Genomic DNA, 14,659 nt, shown 5'->3' on the forward strand with positions numbered 1-14,659 from the left:
ATGATTTTCTTAAAATGTAATATGTTTTTCTTGCCTTTTCTGTTAAATCTATGATTGCTTTGTCAAATTTTCCAGTATATGAGATTACTAATCCTAGATAACAATAATGTTTTACTTGTTCTATTGATTGTTTGCCGATTGTGAAATGGTAATTGTTAGATGTTGATTGTTTTTTTTGGAAGATCATAATTTTTGATTTTTCATGATTGATTGGTAGGGCCCAAGTTGTGCTATCTCTCTCTCTCTCTCTCTCTCTCTCTCAAACTGAGTGGTGCTTTGAGAATGGGAGAGAAGCACTTGCTTACTGTAGTTTTATTTATTTAGTTTTGTTTATTTAACTAGCTCTCAGAGGTCAAATCTGCTGCTTTCCTCTTTTCTCACAGTATTTCTTGTCACTCGATCACGCAACTGCTCTTGATCAAACCTGTACAGTGTGTGTCTGTGTGTGTGTGTGTGTGTGTGTGTGTGTGTGTGTTAATTAGGTAGTGATATTCAAATGGATTTCTAAGGGAAAGAGCTGATGGTGGAATATAAGCAGAGCCAAGGTCACCAGGCTTTTGAAGACGAGACCCAATTATAAAACACTTCAAAATGCCTTGTGCACCCTGTGTGTGTGTGTGTGTGTGTGTGTGTGTGTGTGTGTGTGTGTGTGTGTGTGTGTGTGTGTGTGTGTGTGTACGAGTGTGCATGCATGAACACAATCTGTCCACAAATGCATGTCTGTGGGGGCGTTCATGTGAAATAGGGATGCAAGTGTGTGTGTTTGCGATGAACAAGTGTTAGGTAAGAGTGATTCATCAGGCCTAGCGTGTCCTTGGCCGCTGTTTGGGCCATGCTTTCCCCATTATAACACACTTCACACCACAGACTGCTGGAGGCCAGGTGATGGGACTGCTCCCCTACAACCAGTGGGGGTCTCTCTCAATTCAATTCAATTCAATTCAATTCAATTCAATTCAAGAATGCTTTATTGGCATGACAAGCTCACTTATATTGCCAAAGCAGTTATACAATAAATCTGAACACATACATGTCAGTAGATTTACATAGGAATAAAATAAATAGGTAAAATAAAGTAAAATGTAGTGTATGATGCAGTGTGTGTGTTTGTGTATGAGTGTTGTGTGATTGAAGGATGTACATTGTAGGAGGAAGTGCATCTCTGTCTCGACCTCACCTGTCATGCAGTAACCACATATTCTGTGTTCTTTTGGTTGCCATGATTTTCTGAGTCTTCCTTTTTTCGATTTCCAATTTGTGGTCACTTAGCCTGTATTTGGTTAGGGTCAGTCTCTGTTTTCTATCTCTGACAGTATTAAGATATTCTGCTATTTTATATTCTCGGTTTAGGGACAGATAGCATTGTAATCTACTTTGATTTTTAGTTTCTTCTTTCCAATATTCCAAATAGGCTACTTTACATTGTTTCATAATTTGGTTTACTCTGATTGGTTTTTGGAAAACAGTGTTGTTGTGAGACTGATCAGAGTGGGTGTGTGGTAAGGCAGTTAGTCTCTGCAACAACTGGTGTAGGGACTTTTTCTGGGTTCAGCTCTTGGGTTTGGAGGGCTTTTAGAATGAAGGGTGTCTTGTGGGCTGGATTTAAGGTGATTCAGAAAATTGAGTGCTCTTTTGTTGATGTTAATGATTAGTGGGTATCTACCTAATTCAGCTCTACATGCATTTGTTGGTGTTTTTCTCTGTACTTGTGAATGTGTCTGCAGAACTCAGCATGTAGGGATTCTATTGTGTGTTTGTCCCAGTGAGTATAGCTATGATGACTGAGTGGACCCCATACTTCACTACCATACAGCGCAATGGGCTGGATGACACTATCAAATATTTTAAGCCAGATTTTAATTGGAATTTGGAGACTATAAAATTTTCTTTTAATTGCATTTAGGGCTCTTTGAGCTTTTTCCTTTAGTGCATTCACTGCCATATTAAAACTGCCTGATGCTGTCATTGTTATACCTAGGTAGGTATAACTCATGGTGTGGGGGATGATAGAATTGTTTATTTTAAATTGGTGTTTGTTTTCTTGGCATTTGGGGCGTTTTTGGAAAATCTTTACATTTGTTTTGTCTAGGTTTATCACTAGGGCCCAGGTCTTACAGTACTTTTCTACTATGTCTAACTGTAGTTGTAGACCTTTTTCAGTAGCAGACAGTAGAACCAAGTCATCAGCAAAAAATAGAGACTTCACCTCTCTATCTAGGAGGGAGAGGCCAGGATCGGGACATTGCTCTAACTGGATAGCAAGTTCGTTTATATATATATTAAATAATGTCGGACTTAAATTACAGCCCTGTCGGACACCTCTCCCTTGGGTGAAGTATTGGGTTATTTTTTTTTCAATTTTAACAGCACATTTGTTTTTAAATACATGGTTTTAATTAGGTCATACACTTTACCCCCTATCCCACAATTTAGTAGTCTAAAATAGAGCCCTTCATGCCAAATAGAATCAAACGCCTTTTTAAAATCAATGAAACAAGCAAATATCTTGCCATTTTTTGTTTGGTGAACATGTTTATTAATTAAGGTGTGGAGCGTATAAACATGATCGGGTGGTGCGGTGTTTTGGAAGGAAGCCAATTTGATTTTTTGCTTAGAATGGAATGTGTATCAAGAAAATCTGCTATTCTCTTGTTTAAGATACTGCAGAACAGCTTTCCCAGGCAACTGCTGACACATATGCCACGATAATTAGAGGGGTTTGATTTGTCCCCTTTTTGTGGATGGGGAAATCCGCCCTTTACACCACATGTCAGGAAAATGTCCTGACCGTGGTATGATGTTGAACAATTTCAACACTGCACCCTGCATCTCTGGGGTGCTGCATTTAAGCATTTCATTTTAATGCTATCTGGACCACAAGCTTTCCTTGGCATTAGAGCATTTGTCTGGGTGGTTAATTCTTCCAAGTAATTGGAAAGTCAAGGGGTTTTGGTTGTTTTAATTTTTTCTTCTAATGATTGGAGTTTTTCTTTTATTAAATGTTGATCTGAATTGAGGTCATTAATTGGTATGTTTTTGTATAAATCTTCAAAGTGTGCTTTCCAGATGTTGCCATTTTGGATGGGTAATGCTTCTCGTTCTTTTGTGTTGAAATTGTTCCACATATCCCAGAATTGATTTTCATTAATGGCTTTCTCAATATCTTCAAGTTGCTTTTGGCTGTAGTTTTGTTTTGTTCAATTGTATGTTTATATTTGTTTAGAATTTCATTGTAATGAATACGTAAAGGCTCGCGTTGTTTGGTTGACGATGTTTTCATTTGCTATTTTTTCTCAGGTCTTTTCTGATGGTCTTGCATTCTTGATCATACCATTTGTCAGATTTTTTTCTTTTTAAAGGCTTCCGTTTTTGCCTTATGAGGTCAGCTTTGATAGCTGCTTTATGAAATATCATGTTGATATCGTTTACGGCCTTGTTTACACCATTACTTGCAAGGTTATATTTGTTTTGATCATATGTTGATATGTCATTTATCAGATCAGGTGAGTTCAAGGCCATAATGAACTTGTCTCTACTGTCTGGGGCCCATCTGTAAGTGGGATGTGAATCACATAGATTACAAGGTTCACTTTTCGTGTTGCTCTTTTGACCTGAGAGGTTAAAGAACACATTGATCTGACTGTGGTCTGAAAGGGGAGATTGCTCTCTGACAGTGAATGCACTGATAGTGGAGAGGTCCATGTCAGTGATTGCATAGTCTACTACACTGGATCCAAGAGCTGAGGAGTATGTGTATCTCCCTAAAGAGTCCCCTCTGAGCCTACCATTAACTATGTACAGGCCTAAGGCTCCCACAGAGTTGCACTATCTCCCTGCCACTTTGGTTTATTTCAGAGTCAAGGTTGTTCCGGTGGGGGATGGTTGGTGTGGTAAACAGGGAAACTGGCCAAATACATGGTTGTTTCCCTGTGGGTCAACAATATCAGGTTCAGTTCCTGTTAGGCCCATTTAGATCTCCAATTAGAATTATGTTTCCCTGGGCCTGAAAATAGGCAATTTCTGAATGAAGGGTTTCAAAATGTCCTGTTCAAAATATGGGGAGTCTACTGGGGGTATATAGATAGCACAGAGGTATATGCTCTTATCAGTTATGCCCAGTGTTTGATCTAATCTTAACCAAATGTGTGATTTACACTGTTTTATTGGTAATATCTGATGGCAAAGATTTTCTTTATACCACACCAAGATACCTCCGATGTTCTGCCCTTAGCATTATATTTTTAACTTTTATCGAGGGCACCATGACTTCATTATATCCTGGGTGACAGTGAGTGAATGTATCGTTTTTACACCATGTTTCTGTCAATATAATTATATCAACATTTTTGATAGAGTTTATGAATTTAGAGCTTCCACTCTTCAACTCAAAAAGTTGAAGAGCCGAAGGTCCTGAATATTCCAACAACTTATATGAAATGAACGCATTTGAAAACAAACAAAATGGACTTGTATAGTTTGACACATGAAAATAATTACAACTATCTACATTTACAGTAGTAATAGGAATTTCATAAAGCTTTAAGCTAATAGTAAAGAAGAATATTATGTTTTGTAATAAATAATAAAGTTTTTTTTTTTTTTTTTTTTTTTTTTAAATAAATGAAGATATGTAACTTATATGATATGTTAAGTTAATAAAATAAAATAAAAAAAAAAAAAATGTTACAAATGTTACTCATCTACTAGGAATATTCATCAGTGTTACTACACAGATATTACGTTTTTTTTTTTTTTTTTTTTTTATAATATATTATTAGTTATGTTACTTAAAATATAAAGGTTTCTTAGCTTAACAGAAGTCGGGTGCATAGGGTGTGCAGCATCTCCCTGATCTCTCCCAGCTCAGATGTTGCAACAGGAGCTGTAATGGCAGTAGGCCGGGCAGCAACAGTCTGGCTCCGCTGCAGTGGGTGAAGAGGGAGGCAAAGGCAGCTACCGCAGCATAGTTCTGTTGCTGAGGGTGGGGAGGGGGGCAAGGGGCAGCTACCGCAGCATAGTTCTGTTGCTGAGGGTGGGGAGGGGGGCAAGGGGCAGGTGCTGCTGCATATCTCTGCTGCTGTGGGTGGGTAGGGGGTGGGGATGGGGAAGGTAGCCTCCTCTGGTTTGGCCTCACGTTGATGGGGTGGTGGGCCATTAATGGGTCTGGGGTCTAGATTGAATGGCCGTGTCCTTCAGAGATTTTGCAAAAATCTTTATCCTCTCCTTGTGTAGATGGAGTCCATCATAGAGGTCCCAGGTGCCAAGGGTTGGATGGAGAGCCACATGGACATTGGGCAGGCTGGCACATCCTCTTCTGATCTCCATGTTAATTTCATGGATGACATGAGGTGGGGTGTCTGTCCTAGGCAGTAGGGTGGAGATCACAATCCGGGTGTCAGAGAACTCCCTACTGGCCTGCTCCGCCATCCTGTTCATTGCTCCAGCAGTGTCCCTTTGGAGTTTATGCAGGTCGTTTGTTCCTGTGTGGATCACCAGACATTCAGGGTTGTTGAGTGTCTCCTTTCTCAGCAGCTTCATTGCCTGCGCTGTGGTGTTGCAGCGTTTAGACAACACTCTCTTTCTGGGAAAAAGCTTGTTTGTGTCCAGGAATTTCCCATTTGAGTCAGTCAGCAGGACCACTTGTGGGCCTTGCTCCTCAGACCGCATGGAGGGAAGCTGGGATGGGTAGAGCTGACTGTTGGTAGGTGACTGTGCAGATGTTTCAGGAGTCGGGTCAGGAGGTGCCAGAGTGTTGCTGGGCTGGGTGCAGAGGAGAGAAAGGTGAGGCTGAGACATGGCAGGGGTCTGCAATACTGGAAGGGAGAGTCTGTGTCTCTGTGCTTGTCATTTTTTGGCATTAACAAGAGATCCGTCCAGGCGTTGGATTTGCCTGGTGAGATTCTTCTCTCTCTCTCTCAGCATCCTCCTTCACTTTTGCCAACTGAGCACGGAGCACACTGTTCTCCTGTTTGAGTGTCTCTAGACTTATGCTGAAGTCAGATGCCAGGACTCTGTGGTCTTTCTTGAGCTGTTGGAGTTCCATTTTGAGCAGCTGCATAGTGTTGTCTGGGAAGTCAGACAGCCTGGCCTGGGTCTGCTCTTTGAATTCAGCGAAGTCCATTTCCAGCAGGGCCATACTCTCTTTTAGCCGGTTGGTAAGGCTTGCAGGTGTGGGGGAGGAGCAGAGATAGACAGGTTATCCGCTGGACTCTCATTTTCTTCATTGTCAGAGGCGACATACACTTTCTTAGTGTTAACCTCAGCTTTCAAAACTGGGAACAGCTTTTCAAAGGACTCCAGATTGGCTTCATTACCTTGGATCAACACTTTTCCTTTTGTGTAATGTGTGATGGTAAGCAGAGGGTCATCCTTGTCCAGATGTTCATCTTTGCAGATCTTTAATCTGCCTCCTGAACCAATGCCCTCACTGAATACATATGGATAATGGTTGCATAGGGTATCTTTCCAGATGTAAATGGACGGGGTGAAGAAAATTATGTTGTTCTTCTTTCTTCCTCCTTTCTGCTGAGCGTAGTCAGTGAAGAGGACCTCCGTTTTTCATGTAGTGTCTTCACCTTGTGTTTCTCCCTGGCTGTTCCACTTTTGCATTTAGCTGGGTATTCAATTTCCCTGCTCTTTTCTCTAAGAGCTGTGCTCTTTTTTGCTGTCTGTTGGGTGTTTTCCATCATCAGAATCCTTTTCTGTTAGCTTCTTCAGTTAGCTATTTTAAGGCAGTTTCTCCTTTGGAATGTTGGCAACAATGGCAGTTGATGATTAGCCTTTGATGGCTATATAGATGTTTTGAAATGACAATATGATAATACTCTCCTTTTAAGATATTTCCTCTTCAATTGTTGGTTATTATTGTTGTCACCTCTTCTTTAGAGTCTTTTCTGGATGTTTGTTGAGGGTTATTTTTCAAAGTGTCCAACTTTTTTAGTCCATATTTTGAGATTATTTCAGGAGCTCATTTTTGATGCAGCTTTTCCTTGGAATTAGAACTTAGAACCAGTCTCTCTCTCTCTCTCTCTCTCTCTCTCTCTCGTGTGTATGAGAGAGAGAGCATGAGTGTGAGTGTATGAGAGAGAGACTGTGTCTGTGTGTGTGTGTGTCTGTGTGTGTGTGTGTGTGTGTGTGTGTGTGTGTGTGTGTGTGTGTGCCTTCTCATTCCCTACACTCAGGGCCTGTCAGAAGCAATCTCCCGTGGAGAGCAGGAGTAGGGCGCACGGCTCCATCCAGCTGATAATCAGAGAGCCTAAGTCACTAAAACACACACTGCTCTTTATTAGCTCAGACAGATGAGAGGGACAGGGGGAGGAAGGGGAAATGGAGAGAGAGAGAAGGAAAAGGGAAACAAAGAAAAAAAGATATTGTGTATTAGGGTGTGTGTGTGTGTGTGTGTGTGTGTGTGTGTGTGTGTGTGAGGGAGAAAGAGAAAGAGAAGAGAGAAAGAGAAGATATGACGTGAAAAAGGAGTGAGAACAGTATGGTGGAATAGATGAAGAAGTGAAGAGTGAAGGACATCAGCGAGGAACAGAGGGAAAGACTCTAGGAGATCACACTGCATTAAATGAGACTGCGCTCTCCTGCTGCTAACATGATGGCCACCACACCATCCTTCACAAGCACACTGCAATTGGTGCGGGAAAGATAGGGACATCCTGTGTCTTTGAATATACACTATGTACTTTGTGTGTGTGTGTACAGTATGTGTGTGTGTGTGTGTGTGTGTGTGTGTGTGTGTGTGTGTGTGTGTGTGTGTGTGTGTGTCTCTCTCTGTGTGTGTGTGTTAGTGTTGCACGGTGCACCGAAACTACAAAAGTATCGCAATACCCTGAAATTAAAAATGTCACGATGCCTAATTTTATTAGTGTCGATACTTTTGAGAATGACCGTGTTCTTTTGAAGTAACATGCGTGTGCACAAGGCATGCTTCTAGCGCAGGGGTGGTGCGGCCCGCCGGCCAATTTTCAAAACCTAGTGTGGCCCTTGAGCCAAAAAGTTTGCCCACCCCTGTTCTAGCACCTCCTCCCCTAACCTGTGGCTGTGCGTCTTTTCTTCTCACACACGTAAGCGCAGCTGTCGTGCTATAAACAGCGAGACATGGCTGCTAGTTCAAGTGATGCTATTGTAACACGTAATAATAGGCTGCTGTTGCTAACCTACCTAGGCTGTGGGATTTTGGTCATTTAGGCCTACTATTTGGGTTTAATGTAATTTAGAAATAGTCTAAGCAACCATGGCAAACTTTTACATCTGAAGAGAGATCCTTGCTAACTATCCAGCTAGCTCAGGTCACGTTTGTCAATAGTGCTCACTAAAATCATTAATGAACATTGCAAGACACTTATCTCTTCTATGATCCCAGAAAGATTTTCTTCGACTTGTTAGTTTTTTGAACATTTATTTTATCTAATGACATACAAAACATAATTAATTGCATCCACATATCCTTATGCGCTATGTGCAACTTTTATTCACTAGACTTAAAACCGTGAGACTAAAGGTCAATTACCCTCACGTATCTCTTAAAGTGACAGGCACTCAATTACACCTACACATCACCAATGTGCATTCAATTAGCCCTACACACCACAAGATATGCCTAAGTGTAATAGTTTAAAAATCAATATGAAGTATTCAAACAGCTAAATATATTTACTAGTAATTATGCAGAATATATGAAATATGACATAAGTCATAATTTTCCATGTGTGTTTGTGTGGAGAGAGTCAAGCAGAATCTGGTATGGCCACTGGTGTGAGTGATCACACTACAGTATATTCAATATTACTGATGATGACGTCAAGGTGGTGGGGCCCCCAAATCAAATACATTTTTGAAAAAGTATCGAAGAAGTATTGAAATCATTTATTGACTTGGTATCGGTACCGAAACATTAATTTTGGTATCGTGACAACACTAGTGTGTGTGTCTCTTTCTTTTTCCCTCTCTCTCTCTGTGTGTGTGGGTGTGTGTGTGTGTGTGTGTGTGTGTGTGTGTGTGTGTGTGTGTGTGTGTGTGTGTGTGTGTGTGTGTGTGCAGTGACTGATTTGACTAGGCAGGGTGTTTGTGACACTGAGCGAGACTCTAACACTCTCCCGTGTCTAATTCCAGTCTCATAATCATTAATCACCAGAACTCAGACAACACATGACTCCTCTCTCTCTCTATCTCTCTCTGTCTCTCTCTCTCATCTCTCACTCCCTCCATCTTGCTTGCTCTCTCAGTCTATCACTCTGCTCTTTTAGTACCTGATGATCTTACCATACCTCTCCATCCTTCTCTCACTCCATCTCTCTAAATAAGTCACTGTTTGCTTTCTCACTTCATGTCTCTTGCTCTCTCTCTCTGCAATAGCACTTCACCGTTTGCCTCCATCTCTCTCTCTCTCTCATTCTCTCTCTCTCTCTGCAATAGCACTTCACCGTTTGCCTCCATCTCTCTCTCTCTCTCATTCTCTCTCTCTCTCTCTCTCTCTAATAGCACTTCACTGTTTTTCTCCACCACTCTCCCTCTTCTCTAAGATACCATTTTCCCCTATCTGCCACCCCTCCCTCCCTTACTCCCTCTCTCTGTCACTTTGCTGTCGTTTTTGGTGCCTTGGATTGGAGATGACCTGATGTCGGCTGGAGTGTTTGAGTTTGGGCACACTTCACTGTAGCGGTATGGAGAAGAGATTTAAAGGAGCGTATGTGTGGGTGTGTGAGGGAGAAAGTGTTTGTGTTTGTGTGTGTGTGTGTGTGTGTGTGTGTGTGTGTGTGTGTGTGTGTGTGTGTGTGTGTCCAAGAGATGCACGCACGCACGCATGCACACACACACACATACTTCTGACTTCAACAACATGCAAAACAATACCATCAGCCCACTGTAGCACGCAACAGTTGTCACCTGAACTTCACGCTTGGGGCAGCCGTGGCCTACTGGTTAGCGCTTCGGACTTGTAGTCGGAGGGTTGTCAGTTCGAACCCCGACCAGTAGGCACGGCTGAAGTGCCCTTGAGCAAGACACCTAACCCCTCACTGCTCCCCGAGCACCGCTGTTGTTGCAGGGCTGTGCTGGGATTAGGGTTGCAAAGGGGCGGAAAATTTCCGGATTTTTTCCGGAAACTTTACATAGGAAGTTAAGCTGGGGAATTTTGGAAATATTCCAAATTGGAAACTTTCATGGAATTAAAGGACATTATGGGAATTAATGGGAATTAACAGGAAATACCTGGGAATTTGGGGTAATCCATAGAAACTGTTTCATATACATTAACATTTTGATTCGTAATAAGCAATATGATCTCTTTGTTCGTATTTTCGCACAGCTTAGCATACAAAACTAGCTAGCATGCTAACGGCAATCCCATTCTCTGCCTAAGGTTTACTAGCATGCTAACCTAGAAACACTGAAACCACTGAACTGCCCAAGATACACCACGCCATTCAACAACAAAATCTGATTGGTTGGAACATTGACTGACTATCACTTTGTCCAGTCAGAATCCCAGAAAATGGTAAAACAATTTTTAAAAAATCAGACAGGCAATATCAGCATATATGGTTATTATGAGTAGGCCTACTGTGCCTACTGTGTAACATAGGTTCCTATTGAAGTACTGTAGGTCTACTAAAAAAAATCAGACAGGCAATATGAGCATATATGGTTATTAATCGTCCCATTAGAGCTCATGCAAAATGACGTACATCCATTTGAATGAGGATAAGTGACGACAAGCCCATAACTGGGCAACTCTGCACATGAACGCACCATAGGTTTCCTTTATGTCTAGTAGCCTATGCTGATTGCTGTGTGCATGTGACTGACATATGTGTAGGGTAGAAATTTGAGTGAAATTGCATTAAATCAGGTTGTTTTAACTAATATTATGCTGCAAGATGGGATTTTGTCTACTACATTCAAGTTCCCTGTTATAGACTAACTTGCTATATTAAAAATTCCCAGTTTATTCCCATTATTTCCCGTTTATTCCTGTTAATTCTCATTAATTCCCATAGAAAGTTTCCAACTTTGAAAATTCCCGGAATTTTGCAACCTTAGCCGGGATTAGTGTGTGCTTCACCTCACTGTGTGTTCACTGTGTGCTGAGTGTGTTTCACTAATTCACGGATTGGGATAAAAGCAGAGACCAAATTTCCCTCAGGGGATCAAAAGAGTATATATACTTATACTACTAGTCTTTTTTTGTAATATATATATATTTTTAAATCAGACACTACATGTCCTCTCTTACTACTTTAGACTCAAAAATTACAATTACCAGCAACACAGAAAACATCTCTGAAAACAACTTTTAAAAGACCTAACTAAAAAAAAAAAAGTAATCTAAATGCTTCCATACAAAACAATTACCGGTGCATATCTAATCTATAATCTTTGTTGGCAAAATATTTAAAAACAATCTTTAATCAATGTATTTGCCTTCTTGATTTTAAATGGTTTTAATGTTTAAGACAGGTTTCCATGTTAATCAGAGCACTGAAACAGTAATTCAAATTGTGCGTCAACACAGACATGAGCAACAACATCAATCTGAGTATTATTGGACCTGAACTTAATCCCAATCCCAATTTAATTAACATTCTTGATCTGTGATGTCCCCCAGAGGTTGATCTTTGGACCTTTAAGATTTATTGTCACATTGACATGCAAACAATGAATGTCCCCTTGAATCTTGGCCAAATGAATAGCTGGATATCTCAATATTTCCGTAAACTGACTTAAGGACTTAACATAATTCCAATACTTAAATCCTTACACTGGCTTCTAATAAGTCATAGAACTAACTTTCAACCTTATGTTTATAAATCATAAAATGAGACAGGAAAAATAATCTCATATACGGCAAGTTTTAGCCGCACACATCTCCTCTCAGATCGCTGGATAGAAATCTGTTAGAGATAAGCAAGGTAAGACACCATTAGCTGCTGCTCAGCTCTGGAACCAGCTGATGCTTTTTGTTAACTGATCAAATGCATGGTTTCTCCTGTTCTTTTAGCTCTTCCAGTGATGAAATTTAGTTTGTTTAATCTCTTATTATTTAATCTCTTTTTATTGTATGGTCTTATAACTGCTCATTAGCAAAGCCCTTTGAATTAGCTATGAGCATGAATTGTACTTCATAAACAAACGTGCCTTGTCTTGCCAGTGCAATAATACAAACCACTCTCCATACTTAAGTTAATCAATAGGGAAAACAACACCATACAAGACTAAAAACTGATCACAGGAAAACTGACAGAGAGAGAGAGAGATGTCTGGAACTAGATGATGAGAGTGTTTAGCTGCGATGAGGAAGGATAGAGCTGCTTACTAATGAGCTGCTGAGCAAATTAGGACAGGTCTGCTCATCCCCTGTTGCTGTATAAGAAAGTTGGAAGAAAAAGAGAGACAGTAGAGGGAGAGAGGTGTATATATGAAGGGAAGAGAGACGTGAAAGAGAATGAAGGAGAGAGTGAGATAGAGCAGTGTTTCTCAAAGTGTGGTCCGGGGACCACTGGTGGTCCGCAAGCTATCCCTAGTGGTCCGCAAGTAGATGTGGTACAATATAATATAGATGAGTTGTTTGCAATATTGAACCAACTTTTATAATAAATCTAAACAGTTCTGCAACACTGCCTATGTAAGCTATGCCAGTTTAAATCATACGAATCCTCTGACACAATAATTAAGGTGATTCAATGAGTAGGCCTACTGTGTAACATAGGTTCCTATTGAAGTACTGTAGGTCTACTCTCTTTTTTTTGGTAGGTGGTCTGTGAGGTTTTTCTTTATTGGTTAAGTGGTCCTTGGTCTGGCAAAGTTTGAGAAACACTGAGATAGAGCGATGACTCTAACGCCCATGCAGCTCGCTGACCTCCAATTCACTCCCCCACAGTTACAGTGAAAGAGGAGATGTTTCCATAGTAGTGAAATTGAAAGAACAGAGGAAAGGAGGTAAACGTTGAGTTTTGAACAAAAGGTCAGGCTTCAGAGAACAACACACAAGCATGCACGCACATGCACACACTTAACAGAAACTCATTACATGTTTCCATAGTAGTGAAAATGAAAGAACAGAGGAACGGGGGGGGGAAGGTTGAGTTTTTAACAAAAGGTCAGGCTTCAGAGAACAGCACACAAATATTATTCTCTCTCTCTCTCTCTCTCTCTCTCTCTCTCTCTCTCACACACACACACACACACACACACACAACATCATTACAGGTCATTTGATTTGACTTCTTGCATCATTTAGGGCCCACATTAAGTGCAACTGCTAGTGTCCCTTCTTTAATCCCTTTAGGAGAGGGCAAATTTGTTTTGTAAATATTTAATGGCCAGCCATGAATGTTGGATGACTAAATCTGGCAGGATGTAGGTCTTCCTATGACACACACACACACACACACACACACACACACACACAAAAATAGAACCAACTTACCAAAGTCAACAAACGAGGACTGTCCCACTCTCTTGGCGTTGTCTGGCGCCTTGCGGACACTTTCACTTTCACTAAAGTTCCCATCCTGACGAAAAACAAACGAAGAAGGGTTCAAAACAACAGATCTTTCCAATTTAGAACATAATCCACCAGCATATGCTTTACTTAAACACTGCAAAAAATATACCCACTACAATCATAAACACTGCAAAACATATACCCATTACAATCACGCTGAATACTGAAAAGGGTTTACACAATCAAATTTCTAATTCCAGTCCCCTAATGTAGGGGTATTCAATCGGAATAAAGCAGAGGGATACATTCCATTTCATATACTGTACATTTAGACCACAGCAGGCTTACTCCTGCACAGGGAATTCAAATTTCAGTATTCACGTTTGAGACCTACAGTATCGTTACAATGACTGCCTACATCTAGTGCACTATAAAGTATGCATATGAAATACATATCCTGGATATACTGTATTGTGAAATGCAAAGCCTCACTGAGTTTACCTTATTTGGGAAAACTTGCAAAGTGCACAACGACTTGGACTTGTGTAGTCTAACCGTATTAAACAACAAACTGAAGTCCTCAACTCACTGCTGCAACTGCCGTCTACAGAAAACATGCATTGCATGTATAATTTATGCTCTTATATCTTTATTTTCATCTAGGAAAACCTGAGGTATGCCCGTTCACTTCACAAAACACTGCATACAGTACTGAATTGCCATGCAGCAGCGTTGCTCTTCATGGCTGATTGACAGAAGAGGAAAGAGGGAGGGTATTGACAGGGTGAGCTGACGAACACTTGCAGATGGAGTGGGCGTTCTGCAGAGCCCCATGTGCTGGCCCTGTAGGGGAGAGGAGCGGTCAGAGCCTTTCTACTGAGCTGACAGGTGCAGCGGGAGACTCACTGGCTCATTGGGGGTTCCAAGGCAGGAGGGAGATTTGATAGGCCGGCAGGGAGTCTGTGGGCGGGGTATGAAGGGTGAGTCACAGGGAGGGGAGGAGGAAGTGTGTGGGCGGAGCAGCAGGGGTCAGAGGGGAGAGCAGGTGGGGGGTTAAGCGCAGCGTGGCAGCCGGTTGGCACCGTGCCGCCCGACCTGGCAGCTCCAGTGGGAGGGCAGAGGAGGAAATTACAGAGGAGCGGAACTGAAGCTGATGCACATCCCTCTCTCTCACACAAACACACACACACACACAATCACACAGACACA

The 14,659-nt window shown here is 41.3% G+C and overlaps 1 protein-coding gene across 2 annotated transcripts in view; it reads right to left on the bottom strand.

The window, feature by feature from the left end:
• Positions 1–14,659, bottom strand: part of itfg1 (integrin alpha FG-GAP repeat containing 1) — a 158,786-nt gene that overhangs the window by 107,565 nt on the left and 36,562 nt on the right. For both annotated transcript variants that reach the window (XM_048262833.1, XM_048262832.1), the window contains exon 8: positions 13,433–13,517. In XM_048262833.1, coding sequence (XP_048118790.1) covers positions 13,433–13,517 — 85 coding nt within the window. The remainder of the gene's footprint in view (positions 1–13,432; positions 13,518–14,659) is intronic.

This window comes from Alosa alosa, chromosome 14, assembly GCF_017589495.1.
Source record: "Alosa alosa isolate M-15738 ecotype Scorff River chromosome 14, AALO_Geno_1.1, whole genome shotgun sequence".
Taxonomy (NCBI): domain Eukaryota; kingdom Metazoa; phylum Chordata; class Actinopteri; order Clupeiformes; family Clupeidae; genus Alosa; species Alosa alosa.